Here is an 18,681-nt window from a genome sequence, read left to right as displayed (position 1 = left end):
AACAGTGAGAGTCGGAAGTTACTGTAGGTTAGATCCAAACCCGGGGCAGATCGATCAAGGGCAAATCTTAGGGATTTCTGCAGAATCTCTGTTCATAATATTATAAACTGTTGATGGTGAGCTCTATGATTTTTTTCTTTTATAATTTTACATTGACAAGCATTCTTCTGTTTCCTGTTTACATAGTCTCAGAGTGGTTAGCCTTTTCCCATCTCTATTTCTGAGTCTCTATCCTCTGCGGAGTAAATCTCTTTAAGATCTTGTTACTTATTAGCAAGGAGATGGTCTCCTGGTGTTTTTTAAATTGGCATTAACCAGATTTTTCAGTGGTCCCCGTTCCTTTCCCAGTGCCTTTGAAGTACAACATGATGTACTTTTGATCCAACTTTTCAGTTCTAAGATGTGATTTGTTGTCTTTGCACTAATCTTAAAAGATGAAACATATTCTTTCCTTTTAAATTCTGTTTTCACCAACATTTGACACAGCTTACCAAATTTTGAGGAATTGTGATTGTCATCACTGTGAAAGCTGCACTGATGATGTCGTAATCACTGTAATTATTGTCTGATTGACTGGAAGATGAATAAGAGGAAACAACTCTTTAATTTTCTTGGATGAAGTGCTGTAAGTCATGGATTAGAGGCCCATCGGGACACTTAAACATTATCGGCCACAGTCTTGGCACGAAATAGGTCAGACATAAACAGAATACAGATACAGTATCAGATTTTATGCCATAGTGGGTCCATTACATTATGACTGTGATCACGCTTTCTTCCCCCCTGGATTTCAGCTTCATCAGTATTCTTCTGGGGGAATATGAATCATCCAGGCCACTGGAACACATTCATCTTGTAGCTAACTCTGATATTACCCTCATTCATCAAAAGGCAGAGCGTGGCCACAGCAAATTCAGATAAACTTTTGACTTTTTGTCCACGTTAGGTGGCGTGTTGCGTCTGTCTGACATACCTGGGCTGTAGAGAGATGTTTAACCACATATTCAATTTATCAGCTGGTCATCTTCATTAATTTCGTGCCTCACCAGGGTCAGGGACTTTCAAGCTACTCTCAGTCAGCTGGAAATTCACTCTTGTTTATGGCTTCTTGCGTTGTCCTCTGTTGTTATTGCTGGACACCTCTCACAAAGAGTTCCAGATGTGCCTCCAGATCTAAATATTTATACAGGAAAAGGCTTCAGAGCCAGCAGACCTGAACAGGTCATTACTGCCACCTAGTGGTGAGCTGTCAGAGTTATTCCTGTCAGGTGATGACTCCAGGTTGTAGGTGGACAGGAAACAGTCAGAGCCTCATGGAAACAGGCGGTGCAGGTGATTGCAGCTCCTGGTCCAGCAGCCGGAAGAGCATGGCACTTTTGTTGCTCTGTGCGGTTTGTCCCAGGGAGCGGTGGAGCTGAGCCTGCAGATAGTGGACGTCCCGCAGACGCTCTTTGCAGCTCAGCTTGGAGAAATATGCCTCAGCTTCATTTAACGAGTTCAAAGCCAAAACCGCCCAGTGTGTATCTGCAGGAGAGGAGCAGAAGGGTGTAGGTTCAGGATGCAGAGACAGGGATAAAAGTTCAGCAGGAGGAGGAGGAGGAGGAGGAGGAGGAGGAGGAGGTGAGTCTGTTACCTGTTTGTCCTTGTCCGTTTGGCCTGAACCCAGCCACTGCCATCTGACAGCGGGCGGTCAGCAGCAGGGCTCGGCCTTTGTCCATGACGGCTCCGTGGGCCAGAACTGGCTCGATGGCTTCATGCAGGACAGTGAGAGCCTGCTCAGGAACCCCCAACATCAGCTGCAGAGGAACGGAAACAAACAATCATCATCTTTCTGTTTGATATGTTTAAATGAACCCGTCCCACTGGAAATGAGGCGTCACTGATTTGTATGTAGCTGTGCTGTGTGTGACCTGAGTGAAGGCCAGGTGAAGGACTGTCTCAGAGGCCAGCGACTGTAGGTGGTGCTGTCTGGCCAGAGCCAAAGCCTGCAGGAGGAGAGGAAGAGCTGTGGGGAAGCCAGACGACTCCCAGTGGAGCTCAGCGGTGGAAAGCATCACCCTGCGTGAGACAGAAACAGGAAGTGATGTAGATGAAAAAAGAGGCTTTGTCTGATGCCTAAAAAAAGACAGAGCTGGAAGGACATCTTTAGAAATGCATCTACCTCACATACTGTATTAAAAAAGTTTGTGCTTCTAAAAATGATTCAGCATTTGAATGTCAAACATTAAATATTTACAGCAGCTGTAAAAAGTGAGTCACTTTATTTCTTTGAGAAGAAAAATGGCAGATACTGAAGATTAAACCAGTATTCATTACCTGATGACCACCTCTGTGCATTTCTTCTTCTCACAGTGCGTCTGCAGTCGCTGTAAGATGCTGTACGCTTCAGTGCCTCGGTTCAGAGCCTTCAGGACAAGAGCTTTTCTATCAGAAAACACAGGATGTCAGATTAAACACACGTTTCTCATGTTGGTGACACACACGTAAAGATGTGTTCCTCTGTGTTACCTGTAGAGACCCTCTGTTTTGTTCAGGGCAGAGATGGCTGTGACCAGAGGCTCTGCTAAATGGTATTTCCCTTCGTGCATGTGTCTGTCAAACTGGATTTTCAGATCACACAGCATCCAGAGCTGAAAACATGAGTCACAGGCAAACAAAAACAACAAGTATGAGTTTGGACATGTCCTGGTATGAAAGCAAAAGTTTAAGGAGCAGAAAAGTAAAACACGGTTCCCATGCCCACCAGATACCAGCCTGCGCTCACAAGAAAACTTCTTGTGATCATGAGATCTTATTGAATGCTTATGAGAGGGTTTCCAGAGACCAACCAGTGCCTTACTGACAATCTTCTTACACTCCAGATATGATAGAAGAGGGGTTTTTGAGCTGTATTCACACTTTGGACTCCCTTCAAAGGACATTTTGACTTTGCTTGCACATTGTCATCACTAAAATCTATCAGAACAGATTCTGAAGACTTGTTGTTTTGTTTCCGTGCAGTGGATACAACAGTTTGGACCATGTGATTACTTTCATTCATAAACAATTGCAAAGTCCTGGTCCAGGCCAATGAAGTTTTCATAAAATACAAGAATGGACTGTATGGGGGCACAGATGGCTTAGCAGTTTAGGTCACATCCCACGGGGTTCGCTCTCCAGCGGGTGACCTGGGTTTGAGTCCCCTTTTCTTACTCTATCCACTGTCTTCTCTACTGTCGTTAAAGGCATGAATAGCCCAAAAGTAACTTAAAGAAAAAGAGAAAAAAAAATGGATTGCATGTCACAAAAGGAAGATATATGTTTAACTTTCCCATACAGTACTTTGTCGTGCTCACGATTAAGTATTAAGAAAGTTTCTGATGAGCATGTAATTATATCTCATGATCACACAAATTTTTCTCATGAGCACAGGTTGGTATATGGTGCGCATGACAACCTTATTTTAAGACTTGTTTATAATCTGACCATGTCACCTTTGGACAGGGGCAGGGATGGGTATTGAATTAGGTTCTTTTATAGGTACTGACTGAATTCTGTCAAAAGTACCATAAAATCAAAAGGTACCATGTTTAGGTACCTAAATGCATCCTTTTCACTGTGAGGGAGTGGAAGAGTAGACGATTTTCCATACTGGACATGAACACAGCATTGCAAGTTTAAATATTGAACAAAACACATGTTAAATTGAAAAAAATAAGAGATTTTGTAATGATAAACACAAAAAAGTATTGAAATTGGTACTGAGTACTGATACCAATTGCCAGGTACCGAGCATTGGTACTGTATCAGTTTAAATGTAAAAGGTACCCATCCCTAGACAGGGGTTGGGATGGGTACCTTTCACATTTGAAGCGATGGGGTACTGATAAAATCCCCAACTCTTCCACTCCCTCACAGTCACAAGGATGTGTTTAGGTACCTCGACATGGAACCTTTTGATTTAACGTGAATTGGTACTTGGTACTACAGAAGGAACTTAGTCTCTAAAAGAACCTAATTCTGTACCCATCACTAGACAGGGGTCTCAAACCTACAACCCGTAAAGTCCACCACTTGATATCCATTTATAGTAAAATCTAGTCCGCAGTGTTCATGGCCCAGTCCGCTGTCAGGACCAGAGAACAAAATATCTGATGTCTGGGTTGAACCTGTATGCAGCTTTATCACATGACCCCAAGCATTCGTCACGCTGCCAGTGCCCTCAAAACGTTTCATCAAGACATGTCTTTCTGAGGCTGAAAGAAAGGTTGATGTCAGGCACAGAGTGTTTCAGGAGACATGGGAGAATAATTATTTCCATGGAGTTTAAGGGAATTCATAGCTGTCTCATATGCAAAGAGAACATTTCCTTTTTTTAATTTTAATTTTAGGCCTTTTTGTACCTTTAATCAGAGAGGACAGGACAGTGGGTAGTGCAGGAAACAGGGTGAGAGTGGGGAATGACACACAGGAAACAGACCACAGACTGGATTTGAAGCCAGGCAGCCATCCGATCGAGGGTGAACCTCATGGGGCAAGACCTGGACCACTAGGCCATCTGCGCCCCAAAAGTTACTGTCCAACTAAACTCAACTGAACATGGAGCAATTTGCAAAGCACCAGGAAGATGTGTATAGGTTATGTGAGTTTGAGACCCCGGCCTAGGAGGATGTTAGTTTGATTCCCAAATGAAACATGATTTCAAGACAGCATTGCCACATTTTCTCTTAAGCTGCAGCAAATACTTTACTGTTTGGCCATGTGGATGATACTGTCAGGTGTTTTATCCAAATAAAGTGACTGAACTAAGGAGCCCAGGGAGATTTAGAGCATGAAGACAGAGCAAGCAAAGTATCTGCATACTCCAAACTTCCCCGAAATTTATCTGTGACTGAAAAGTATACATTTAGACAAAATGAATCTTTGGGCAATTCAGTCTGCTAATTAACATAAACAACTAAAATTATGAGAGAAAAGATATCTGAGGAACAACAGCTGCTGTCAAAGCTTTGTCTGGTGGGAATCAGGGTGAGCCAGCCAACGTTATATTACACAATATAGTTCTTAATTTAATTATTTTAATATGAATATCAACAGCAATTTGTCATCATCAACAAATATAAATCTGATCTCTTAAATGAAGAATTTAAGCTGTAATAAAAATGATGATCCAGATTATATGACTTTTTTGTTTTCAAAACTTTAGACATGGTCCTGTTTTTTCAGTATTAGAATAAGGAACAAATAAATAAAACAAAACGTCTCGAAGATTCTGTGATGAGCTTTTAACGTCTTATAAAACAGACTGAGTAGATACTGATGCCTGTCATGAGCTAAAAAAACAAAAAGCATCACCAGCAGCAAGATTAATCATGTCTATAAATGGCCGTCTCCACGTTATACAGCAAAGTTTCGCTGTAAAGACACCATCCTGTTATTTTTACAGTTAAACACTGCTTACACATGTATAAGACTGAATCAGAGAAGAGATTAAAGATTATCTATTCACAGGACTTAACATTTAATCAAACCTAGAGTTCCTCACAGGAGTTTTAGCCCTTTATATTTTCCAGCTCCTGTTCTTCTCTTCTTCTCTCTGCTCAGCAGCAGCTCTGAATGACACAGCACAGGTGTTTTTACTCACCTTGGCATGCTGTGAGTGAGGAGGAAACTGCTCCTTCAGGTGCAGCAGGATCTCTGACACTGCACAGTACAGACCCTGCAGCAGAGGCAAACGTGCACAGAGAGGTTAGACCAGGAGCCAAAACAAGAAAAGCTGATCAGCGTTTATTACCTCCATGTCAGCTGCTCTGACGGACCACGGAGCATGAAAAGTGGGGCAGAGAGCAGACGGACGGGATCAAATGGAACGTGTTACCTGCTCAGCGTGCAGCTCGGCCAAGTGGCAGAGCGCCACGGCGAACGCCTCGGTGTTATTCTGCTGGACCCCAAAGTTGACCGGCTCCAGGCTGCTCATGTTGAGAAGCAGCTGGGCCTGCTGCAGGGCCATGGTGCTGCGCGGGACACGAGAGGCCACGTTAATGACTCTGAAATGAATGACTGACTACACCTTGAAGTCGTGTCTAATTAATTCTAAACCTTCTACACTTCCTGTGGAGCCTTGCTGCATTTTCTGCAATTTAGATGTCTTTAAATTTAAGCTGTGCATTAAAAACAAATGAAACACTAACTCTGCCCTGCAGATGTGATCTAATGCCAGAGGGGGAGGTGGGTGTGCTGCAGGTGGTTGTTAGAGGAACTGTGAACAGGACTAATAACCGTGTGAGACAAAGATGCTCTGTGAGGGTCTGACCTCTTGCCGTACATCCTCCATATGGACGTGGTCTGAGCCAGGCTGATCTCGATCAGCTCTGACAGACTGTGCTTCCAGTGCAGAATGTCTGTGTCCTTCAGTGCGTCCATCAGTTTGTGGGCCGTCTTGCCCTGCGTCGCCCCCTGCTGGACTAAAGACTGAATGCCTAAAGACGCCAGATACTGGAGCAGAGGAGAATCAATCAGGTGAATGATTGTGTTCATGGACAGATCGTTCTATATTGTTCTGTACTTTCAGGAACAACAATGTTATCAAAGCTGAAACTGTTTCTGATGATTAAATCTGCTGAAGACTGAATCATCTGAGATTAGAGGACGTGAAAAACCATTACGGTCAGGGGTTCTTGTTTGATGGTGTTGAGATTAAAGAGATCAAACAATTCTAGACATTCTTCTTTGTATATAGTTATAACTTCATCTTAGTCCAGTCACTAAACCTCAAGTCTGAGCTGAGTCATAACATTCAAGTCCAGGTTGAGTCCAGGTCACTGAAGAATCAAAGTCAAGTCCAAATATCATAAATCTGAACTGCTATGAGGAGGACTTAAGTTTCACTTTGATCTAATCACTGTACACACCTCACCTGACTGTTTGGGACCTTTGGATGAACAGAAAGCTAATTTAATACATGAACTCATACATCAACTGTATTTTTTTGGAGACAAGTGAAGTTACAGTGTTCAGTAGGGATGGGAATTGATTTTGTTAATACAGATGCCCTTATCGATTCTGCTTATAGATCTGATTTTTATCGATTCCCTTATCATTTCCTGTTGTGAGTTTCCTTGGTATAAAAAGTAGCTTTACAGGTTTTCTGTGTCAACAACATTCAACTGAGTTTATACTGTAAGTGAATAAAATGTAATTGGTCCCTGAGTCTGAATATTTCTGGGCATAATTATAAAGAAACAGGTAAAAATTGCACACAATGTGACATTGTTGTACTGTGTTGTAATATATTAATTATTCAAGTAGGCCATCTAGTGTCTCAAAGTGGTTATAGCAATGGTTTACGTTGTTTGGAAGCTTTCTGTAGTTATTTAGTCAGCCATGAGCCTTTCAGTTGCCTGTTAGCTTTTGACATTTGAAATTCCGGTTTTCGATTACCATTCCTAGTGTTCAGCATCATATGGTGTTCTCTTCAATAAAATGATAAACTCAATGTTAACAAGTTCAAGTTTATGCTTTAAATTTTATTCTACAGTTTTTATTGTTTTATTGTTTTTGACTTTTTACTGTTAAAGCACTTTGGTGGGACACTGGCTGTTGTAAATGTGCAGTATAAATAAAGCTGAGATTGATATTTGAATGGTTCAAGTTAGTAGATGGGTAAAAGGTATTTTTGACACAGGTACACTGCAAAAACTAATTTCAAACATGTGTTTGAGTCTTTTTTTGTGTAAAATGGTCCTATTAGACTTTATATGAGCCACATTCACCTTATAAGTGCAGAAAAATGTCTTATTTCAAGATATTAAAAGACAAAATGACGCCTGAGTGACAAATCTGCAAATGACACACGTCTTGATAAAAAAATACAAGCACATTTTTCTTATTTCACTGGCAAATGTTTTTTTTTCTATAAAAGCAATGCAGACATTATTTTGTAATTTGATATTTTGAAATTAGACATTTTAAAAATATCTTTTTGTCATGGATAAGTGAAAAAACACCATCCAAAGCAAAAGATTATCGTGGAATGTTTTCCTCTCGAATATCTGACTTGTGTCCTTCACTCAACAAAAAGATAATTCCTAAAAATATGGACTCCATGTCTTTGATTCTCAGCTCTATCTGTTGCTTTAACCCTTGCAAATATTGCACTGGACTAAAGGTGGACGCTGCCTTGTTTTAAGGGAAAAAAATGAATAATAAGGAAAGACCGTATCTTCTTTGTACTTGTATGCCTTATTGTGTTTACAGTACTTGTGACGGATGTGTGTAGACCAATGTTGTGCTGAGCGTTTTGTGTTTTTTGTGTGATTTGTTGTTGGTTGTCTATGAAAAAAAGGAAAAAAGGAATAAACATATCTGTTAAAAAAAGAAATTAGACATTTTAAATGTGGCTTATGTTAATTTCAATGAGACATTTTTTACTAATAAAAGAGAAACACTTGCTTAAATTTTTTTGCAGTGTAGTTAAGTCAAAGATGCCTGCTTCCCATACACTAATAGTTTAACCATCAACATTGGCTGGCATATTGCTAACTGTAAAGCCGCGTTTCCACCAAGCAGTCCGGGTCGGTTCGTCTCGGTACAGTGCGCTTTTAGCGGCGTTTCCACTGTCTCATCCCGGGACGATCCCTAAAAACCGAGACGAGCCGTCCCACTTTTTTGGGACCCTTTCGTATGGGTGCCAGACTGAACCGATCCGCTCTCGGGAGGTGGAGCAACACACTGCAGACAGTTGATTGGTCAAAAGAATCGTCACTTACCCCGACAGTGGCTGCATTTCTCCTGGCGGCTCACAGACTTCTCTGAAACGAAGCTTGATTGCACTTTGTAACAGAGAGCTACATGAAAATCACAGAGAGGACGAAATGCTGCATGTCTTCCATCCGTGCTCTTTGTTTACTGTGTCACGTTTTCTTCTTTGTTGGATTTAATCGCGGGGTAAGCTGCTACGACGTCGCGCTATTGTTTATCAGCTGTGGCTTCCTGCATGCGGCTTACACGCCGCCCACCACAAGAGGGCACAGTTTGCTGTGGAAACGCAAATGGGATGAGACTTTACTGTCCGAAACCGTCCCAAACCGTACTGAACTGACCCGTACTGCTTGGTGGAAACGCAGCTTAACAGTCCAAGTAACTTTAACCCTTGCTTCTCTGGATGCATGTAACTGAACATGTACCATGTAAATTTCTGGTCAGGTGCTGGTGGACAACAATTAAGTTGTTGGTCAAAATTGAAAAATAAAATAAAATAAATAATATTAAAATCTTTTTTATAAACAAATAAATCACAGCCCTCCTCTCTATCTTTAAATCCCCAAATCAGTCTGACTCCAAGTCAAGTCACGAGCTCTAAAAATGAAAACCTCATTTGAAATTGGGTCCTGGACTTGAATACTAAAAACCTGTCTCCATCTTTAAATCCTGAATATCAGGATTCATAATATTATCGTCAATCAGGTGATGAACAATAATCTACCTTTTCAAAATGTATAACTTTAAACAAAACATTTACGAGGTGTTGAGGCTTTAAAGTGATGTAATTAATTAATAGCAGATATTTTCTCTTTGTTTACTGTGAGACATTTTTAAGATCCCAGCATTTGAAGAGTTTTGTGAACAAAGTGTTGAGAAAATGTGCCAAAGCAATTAAAACCAAGTGAAGAGCCACCGGCAGCTTGATACAGGCGTCCTTGTTAAAGAGCTGATGGAGCACTCACTGGCAGGCAGAAATGGGCAGCCATTTTCACGGAGTCCTCAGTTAACACCGTGCTGTCAGATCCCCTCATCTGCTCCAGCGTGTAGAGCCAACTCTAATGTAGGACACACACAGACAGGGAGGAATCCACCCGGGCACATGCACATTATGGGAGGAATAATGAGCCATTTATCAGCAGTGACAGAAGGAAGAAAAAAGGGTTTTACCAGACAGTGCTGCAGGCACACATGATCATTGGACTCCTGGGCAATCCGGATCGCCTCCTGAAGAGCCAGATCCGCCTGCTGACTAAAGGAACAGGAAGAAAACCAGATTAAAGAGCTTTATTTTAAAACTTTGAGCATGAACATTCACAGAGACACTTCTTCGACTCACTAGTGACCAAAGCGACAGTGCAGGCTCGCCAGGTTTAGAGCAGCGTAGCGCAGACTTCTTCCATAGCCCTCGTCCCCGTTGCTCTTTCCTTCATTTCCAGACAAGATGAGGCGGTCGAAGTAATGCAAGAGACTGTGGGCAGAGAGGAAGATGTCCTGCACTCTCATGCTGTTCAGGTAGTTTAAGTAGTGCTGTGGAGAGAGTAAAATCCACACAGCTGATCAGGACGATCCACCTCTTATTGAACACATGAAACTACAATTTGATGAGTTCAGTGAAAGTCTCACCGCTTCAGCAAAATCTGGATTGAACTTGAGCATGTTGTTGAGCTCTTCCTGCAGAGCAGCGGGCTTCAGAGCTTTGTTTTCATCGTTTTTCAACAGGTAGGCCTGTAGCGAGAGAAAGAGACACACACATCACAGGTATGACACATGGCAAGGATGGGCGATATGACCTAAAATTTATATCACAGAATTTTTTCTTCATATTAAGATAACTGTATTATATCACGGTTTTCCAACATGTAAAAAAGTGAAGTCTTTTCAAAACAGGATTCTGACTCTGTTCTGTGTTAGAAGTGTTAACATCCTCCCTAGCAGGTGTAACATGTCTAATTCTGAGTTAGAAAAAGGCCTTTGCCCACAACGTGCTTTTGGAAGAGAAACTTATCCCATTTCAAGCTTGAAGTGCACTGTACTGGTGAGCACATTGGGTCTGAGGAATGAAGAAAACTTACAGACAAAAATGACTTTTTGCATTTTATTTGAAAAAGGTGAGCAATTGACTAGTAACATTTTGGACGCCAATAAATTTGTTAAAATTAACATTACTAGTTTTTTGTTCCGTGAGTTTTCCTAAATCTATGTTATGTTTGTTTTCTGAAGCCTGTAAGGTTGTTTAATGAAGCACTAAAGATTTCTGATCTTTTATTCCTCTAAACACTGCTGCTGTAATACAGACGGCTGTGGCATTAGCAACATCCTCTGAACAGCCAAGTTAGAAAAAAATTCACCCCCCATACAGTGGGTGCGGATAGTAAAGTTAGCGATTCAGACAGTAGACGTTTTTTAAATCATGCTATAAGTAGGTTAATTTCTGCTTTGAAAATGGCTTTTTTTGGCTTGGTGTGTATATGACTTCTGGTACTTCCAGCCAGCCTCAAGCGGACACGCGAGAAACAGCAGATTTTATCACTTCAGCGTCATCTCATATTCTTAAAATAGAGGTTGCTGCTTGCATGAGACAGAATATTTTGCTCACGTTATTTTTCTGCCACTATCATGATTGTTTTTTTTTTTTCAGAAAACAAACAAAGAGATACTGACAGATTGGTGGCAATGATTTTGACTGAAGAACGTAGGGCGAGAGTTCGGACTCAGAGCCTGAACCACGACCAAAAAAAAATACTTTTGAGGCAGACCTCGGTCTACAGCTTTATCAATTCAAGGTAGGATCCCTAAATCATTTAATGCTGTTTTAAGATATTTATCATCATCACTTCCAAGGAGTAAAGGCAATAACCTGCCCTGACAGAACAACATGATGTCGCACTGGACAGCCATCCACGAATGAGAGCAGGCTGGCTATTTATCCCTAAACTACGTCTGAGTTTAACAAGACTCATATTTTTCATTGGCACGTATTTCATTTCTAATAAAATAATTGAGAAATGTATTGGTTTCGATTTGACGAGGTTATGAAGCTCGTTTAATGTTTAAGCAATGTTTAAGCAATGTTTAAGCCACAGGTTTCAAAGCTTGTGAAAAATGTAGCTTCAAACAACGTTTTCAGTTTGCTTCAAAATGTTTTTGATGACTATACTTTAGTTAAAAAATGGTTGTATCACATTTTAGGTTTTGAGGTTTGACCATGGACACGCCCCCATCCGATTCAGTAACTTTGCTCAATAGGCTGCTTCATTTTGTGGCAACACATTATACCAGTGATGGTCATGAAACTGGTATACTGCCCACCCCTAACACATGGATAGCACAACTCTCACATCTTGGTTCTGATCACTTTTGCACCCAAACAGTCCTGTTCATGATTCTTGACTCTTACCTGTCTTGCAAGAAAGTACTCTGCTTGTTTCTGTGACAAGGGTCCTCTGCTCGGTGTGTTGTCATTTCTAAAAGAGAAAAAAAAACAAGTCTTTCCAGTAACCAAACTAAAGGGGGTATGATTTAGACGAAAAAAAAAATGTAGCATCAACTTCCACACCAGGTTGGATAAAAAGAAAATATGTTGCACCAAATCAAAGCAAAAGATTTGTTTTTACACCAACAGGACAACGTACCGAAGCTCTGACTCGTGCAGCGGGAGGTCCAGCTCTTCTTTGTCGATTCTGTCCCCCACCGTGTCCTCGGTGCTGGTGAGGTCCATCTCTGAGTCGTCAGCAGCCAGCGCTGGCAGACTCACCTGGCCGTCAGTGGGCTTGGCGTAGTGGCTGTGGTAATAGTGCTGCAGGGACTTGTACAGCTTGTAGACCTGACTGAAAGACAGCTTGTTGTAGGCCAGCAGCATGTGTCTCATGAACAGACCTGGGAGAAAGGTGAGACTGAGTTAACACAGGACTTCCCATCAGACATCAGGAGCTGAGGCGTCATGTTTGCTGCTCACCCACGACACTGGTTTTATACGCCTCTGAATCAAACGCAGTGAACGGTGTAGGAAGAGTGGAAAAGAAGTACTCCATGTCTTTGAGCTCTCCGTCAGCCATCTCATGAAGCCTTTAAGAAAAAAACAACAACTTAGGATTCACACATTTTAATATCTCTTGTTTTTTTCTACAGAAAAGTTTCTTGTTTCCTATGATACAGCTTGGGACACACACACACACAGTGGTGAGATATCGTGATGCAGCAGGGTCTATCCTCTCCTGAATTTGCAAAGATCAGGGTTACTGAGCTTCTTCCTGACTTAACCTGCTGGCTAGTGATAATGATGCTGCTGTAGCCGTCCAAAGTTTATTGCTGACAGTACACAACCTCTTTACCCACAATGAATTAATTTGTTGTCCCTCATGAAACTAACACAAGGTGTAGAGGTCGACCAGTTATCTGCCTTTTCTGAGTTAGCCTCAGAGTCTGGATGAGCTCTAACAAACCTTGGCAAGTCTGACTTTGCTGATTGTCCTTTACAGATACAGCATATTCCAGACTATAACTCCCACTTATTTTCATAGTTTGGCTGGTCCAGTGACTTGCAGTCAGGTACAACTTATATTTCAAGTACATGAGGTGCTGTGTCATTGGATACTTTTATGGAAAAGATCACTAAAATCATTCATGAGGAGTACTGATGAGGAAATATCTCTGCAGCTCTAACAGCACTGGGCGCTAACAAAGACTCTGCATCTCTGACAGCTACTGGTGCCTGATAACGTGGTTTAGAGTAATAGGAATTCACCAGAGTGTTCTTTGCTCTCAAATAGACCTGTCACGATAATCAATAAATCAATTAACCGAACGATAAATAAAAACGTCCTCGGTAAGTTTGCCAGCCTCGATAAACTGACACGTGCATGCATGTTTGTTTTCCTCCTCTCTTTCGACCAAAGAGGCTGAATGAGAAGATGGCTCACTACGTCTATCTGTCCTAACATCAGGGTGCATAGGTTCTATAGCGGATTTATATCGGAGTGAGCATCTGTCAAAAATGCGATCTTTGGGGTGAAGACGGGGCTGCTCGCGCGTACACATGGAGAGAGCTGAAGCGAGCGTCCTGAGGGGTAAGGAGGAAACACACGCTAATATAAGTGATGGCACCAAAGATACGGTTCTTAAGCCGCCTGCCACAGTCCCAGTGTGGGAATATTTTGTTTTTTCTTGGAATGAACAAAGTGTGAGCTCATGAACACCAACGAGTTGATATGTCGCATTTGTTTGAAAATAGTGGCGACGAAGAAGAAGAAGAAGGGGAGGTGCAGCGGAGCCTTGTTCTTTGACAATCTACTCTTACTGAGGCTTTTGGTCTGCAAAGTAAATAGAAATAAAAGCGCCAAATGGTGGGCGCTCAAAGACAGCTACATTGCCAAAGAAATGCAGCCCTTCAATACGGTTGAAAGCCAGAAATGTTAAAAATGTTTGACAGACAGTACGGATTGACTGGGAAAAAGGACATGTTACAAACAATTCAGGAACGGTATAAACTCCCTTTTATTAAGGCTATAGTTTATATTGTTGGTTTTTTTTTTTAGTTTTGTTTTTTCTTTAGAGACAGGGTCTATGTTTTATTTTTTTTGATTAGTATTAATTATTTTCATTGACATGTATTTTTTTCTCAAAGAGAGTCCATTTCATTTTCATTGTATTTTTTTTCTCTTTCTTGTTTGTTAAATTTATTATATTTTTTGTTTAATTTATTATATTTAAAAGATCCTGACCTTTTAATTACAGTGAAATACTCTTAAGAAATTAAAGTTTCTTGCTTTTGATATGGTGTACTCACTTTATTATCCCATTTATCATAATTACATCAATGAAAAAATGGATAAAAATCAAAATAATATTGACAATAATATCGTTTACCGGCAATAATATTTAGGAAATAATCGTCTAGCAAAATTTGTTATCGTGACAGGCCTACTCTCAAAACTGTTTCAGAAGACATCTTAAGATGCTGCAGAGTGTGGTCAGCTTTGGTCAGAGGAGCTCATAGCGACCATTATCTAAGTTTGTAGTTAGGTAATTTGTCATAGTTTATTAAAAATGTTACAGGGTTTGAACTACTATTGGATAAAACTTCAAGCTCTGGAAAACGCACCATTCCGAACAACTTTTAGACCTAACAATTACAAAAATGATCTTTTGTCACAGCCCTGCTCAAGTCTGTGTGTTGTACACTGCAGCATTGTACCTGAGTTTGACAGCGTAAGCAGTCTGAGGGCAACACTCCTCCACAGTCTTCAGGAACTGGCCCAGACTCAGGTCTGGACCCTGGAAACCAACAGAACACGACAATAACACACTTGCTTCAACACACTGCTGTGCAACAACACCACAAACACAGGGATGCAGAAACACACAGACACCAACCTGCTGCAGGGGCAGGATGAGTTTGTTGAGTCGTCGTCTCTCTGGCAGTGTGATTTTGGACGCAGTCATATCGTAGAGCAGAGCCAGGACGGAGATTTTGTAGGGAGTCACCCAGTCTTTGATCCCAAACACGTTAGCATGGACCACTCCGTTCGTCATCATGGGGTTAAAATATAAGTTATCATGCACACTCGCCATTCTGACGTGTAGAGGCTATTTTTCACTAATGCGCAGAAATTACTCAGTGCCGTGGTTCACTTGTTCAACATTCGGCGGAATAATATTAATGACAAACAGGAAAACGAGCTGAACATCACCAACTGACCAAGCTAGCACAGCAGCTTTATTTATGTTAGCTTTAAGAGGCACACGGAAAGGCGAGTTAACATGAAAGATTAGACTCTGTTATTTTACTTCTTAAGTGTCATACCGACCGCGTACTCTCATTTCTGTCTGAGCTTGCAAATAACTTGTTTTATATTCGTTGCCTAAAGTTCGCTTTCTCCTTTCAAACCGCCCTCCTTCTGTCTCCTCGATAACACGTCATCAAGCTGCGTCGCTTACAGTAAATACTTACCTTCCGCTGTTTGTAAGGAGAAAAAGATAATGACAACGTATTAAGAAAGTTATGAACTTGAATCGATGTTGAATAATCTGTTGAAAGAAAGGAAGCTTTTCCCTATTGTCACTGTCTTTTCTTTTCTTTTCTTTCTTTCTTTCTTTCTTTCTTTCTTTCTTTCTTTCTTTCTTTCTTTCTTTCTTTCTTTTTTTTGAATCATATTCACAGATGGGCCGCATGAGCCAAAATGTCACTGGGATTATCAGGTGGGCACTATATATATATATATATATATATATATATATATATATATATATATATATATATATATATATATATATATATATATATATATATATATATATATAATTTTTATTTATTTATTCATTCATTTATGTATTGTTGAGTTTTGCACATCATGGTTACCGTGGGAGGGTTACTCGGAACGGTCAAACAGTCGGACATTGAAACGGGCGACTGAATCCGTCCAGACGTAGTTGACCACTAGAGGGCACTGGTCGTCCGAAAATAATCAATTACTCAATGAATAAGACTTTAAAGCACTTGTTAAATAAATAAATAAATAAATAAATAAATAAATAAATAAAAGCCCAGTACAGTGTTTTGAACACACACAAATAATGGTAATGACTAGATAAAGTAAAAAAAACATCAAACACGACCTAACCCCTCCCACCCAATTTCACAATGTTTTTATAATGTTTATTCAGTTAAAGTTGTAAAAAACAACAACAACAACAACAAAAAACAGTTCAATTAAAACACTCAATTCAAGAAAATGCTATCCTAAGTAAGGAAACAGGTAAGATAAAATGTTGAAAAGTAAGACCTTAAAGAAATGAGGCATTAATTTAAATAAATCAATACATCACAACTTGCATAAAATAAAGTTTTGAAAAAGGAAATGAATAATAAATATAGAAAAATATTCACAAGCACACAGGCTGAAAGAAAGGCAGGTAAGATAATGCAGACTTTAACTCAAAGATTTATTAGTTGTATTCCCATTGTTTTACGTGAAATACTACTTTCCCAGAAAACTTTCCCTGGTTTAGTGGAAGCCCACTTGGAGCAGGTAAGACTGGCTGCTCTGTAACAAAGCAACATTTTCTCAGTTCATCATTCATGCTTCATCATTATTCAGAGGGTGGAGAGAGCTGAGTTTATTTTCTTTTACACACCCTCCCACTATGTGATAGTGTCCTGGTGGTAGACATGCTTCCTCATTCTGTTAAAGTTTCAAAGTGACATCTATAAATAAAAATGTGCGCTCCAACTTCAGCAGTCAGTTATCGTTTTAACATCAGCTGTAAAACTCCATGATTTGTGTTAATTTAAAGAGAATCTCCCAGATTTGGAGATCATACTGCATATTATGTTACTGTTACTGTATCAAAACCTCTGAGGTACAGACCATGGTATACTTCCCAAGGTAAAAATACAAATCAGTCTTTATCCAGTATCTGGATGTTTCATAAACTGGAGTCATTTCTGACAGTAGATGTTCCAAAGTGAGTTGAACACTGAATCTTGACAAGGTTAGAATCTATTCAGAGTGGTTTACACTGCAAAAACTGAAATCTAAGCGTTGAGTTTTTTCAGAGAATTGGTCTTGTTAAACTAAACATGAGCCACGTTCACCTAAAAAGTCTAGAAAAATGTTTTATTTAAGGCTCAAAAGACAAAAACAATATATTTTTCTATTTTTTACAAGCAATTCAGGTTTCTTTGTCTTTTAATATATTGAAATATAACATCTTTTTCTAGATTTGTCAGGTGAATGTGGCCCATAACAAGTCCACTAAGATAACTTTTCAGTTTTTGCAGTGTGCCTCCACTGGATCAACCCCATAGGCACATCTTTAGCACCTTATTTATTGAGCTATAAATACATCCTGAATGTGCACATGCAGACATCCTGATATACTGCTGACTGTGGATGATGTGTCGTTGGTCAAGAAAAAAAAGTGTTGCTGAGATCCTGCATGCAACGAGAACACACACAAACAGCTTGAGACAAAGCGCTTTGTTAAATTGTTGGTTTACTGTTGGTACATGTGTTTTTGAGTAGAGGTGTACGGACAATTGTAAAAAGTTAGTAGTGAAACTTAGAGGTTCAACCCTGATTATTGATTACACTGATTTAGATAAAGTATCGGTTGAAGCTTTTTAGCCTGACATGATACAACTCTCAACTCTCAAACAATTCACACCCTAACTTCATCCTTTATCTGCAGATTTTGTGATGCTGCGTGCAGACTCAGAAGAGAGTTTGTGCGCTCTCAACAACCAACAGGAGGTTAACACAAGCACAGACAGAATATCACAGGATGGACCTCATTCACATTAATCACAAAAAAAAAATGAAAGATGCATTCATGTGTTTTTAAGAACATTGTACACAAAGATTGCTCATGTTTTGTCTGAAACATACTCAGTTATTGATAGAAAAAAATAACTGTTCCTCATCTTAATGTGATTGTTGTATATAAAGATGTGTGTGTTAAAAAAAGTTTTGCCCAGATCAATCTGACTCTTAATTATAATTTAAACACTGAAGAAGGACCTCTTGTTATCTAATATAAAGGATGAAGATATTTTCTCTCTATTTTCTTTGTCTGTTCTCAGGAAACGCCAGTGCATCATCTAATATAATCCCCGGTAATCCACTTCCGTTGCAGCGTGCCTTTTTATTTGCAGAATTAACTTTTTAATTTGCTGCAGTGTTTCTTTTATTTGCAGTGGCGTTTCATTTTTTGTTCGGAACAGCCTTTATCTTTCTTGGTTGCAGCGCTTTTTATTGTTTGCAGGTACTTTTGTTTGCATCGATGGTGGGTCTTGGCCACCGTAGGAGGCCACGTGGAGGCTGTCTTCTTCTCCCCCAGAAAAGTTGTGAAAGTAAGTAAATGATTGTTTTCTTCTTCTTTTTTTTCCTTCAGCCATGATAAATACAGTTCTAATACTGTACATAAAGAAATATAAGTACT

General features: G+C 40.1%; 1 protein-coding gene across 1 annotated transcript; it reads right to left on the bottom strand.

Annotated features, from left to right (window-relative positions):
- Positions 1-568: 568 nt before the first annotated feature.
- anapc5 (anaphase promoting complex subunit 5) lies at positions 569-15,650 on the bottom strand. Its single transcript, XM_074671024.1, has 17 exons — positions 15,115-15,650; positions 14,936-15,015; positions 12,698-12,807; positions 12,375-12,618; positions 12,140-12,206; positions 10,366-10,467; positions 10,079-10,269; positions 9,910-9,991; positions 9,705-9,797; positions 6,293-6,474; positions 5,858-5,993; positions 5,624-5,698; positions 2,509-2,630; positions 2,317-2,424; positions 1,911-2,058; positions 1,634-1,796; positions 569-1,524 (listed from the first exon to the last, which is right to left on the bottom strand). The coding sequence occupies exons 1-17, from the start codon at positions 15,310-15,312 to the stop codon at positions 1,304-1,306; spliced, it is 2,322 nt and encodes a 773-aa protein (XP_074527125.1). The 5' UTR covers positions 15,313-15,650; the 3' UTR covers positions 569-1,303.
- Between the last annotated feature and the right edge of the window lie 3,031 nt (positions 15,651-18,681).

Source organism: Halichoeres trimaculatus, unplaced genomic scaffold (genome assembly GCF_033239565.1).
Source record: "Halichoeres trimaculatus isolate MK-OKI-2021-1 unplaced genomic scaffold, fHalTri1.1 fHalTri1_scaffold_5, whole genome shotgun sequence".
In the NCBI taxonomy this organism is placed as follows: domain Eukaryota; kingdom Metazoa; phylum Chordata; class Actinopteri; order Labriformes; family Labridae; genus Halichoeres; species Halichoeres trimaculatus.
This window is presented reverse-complemented; position numbering and strand designations above follow the sequence as displayed.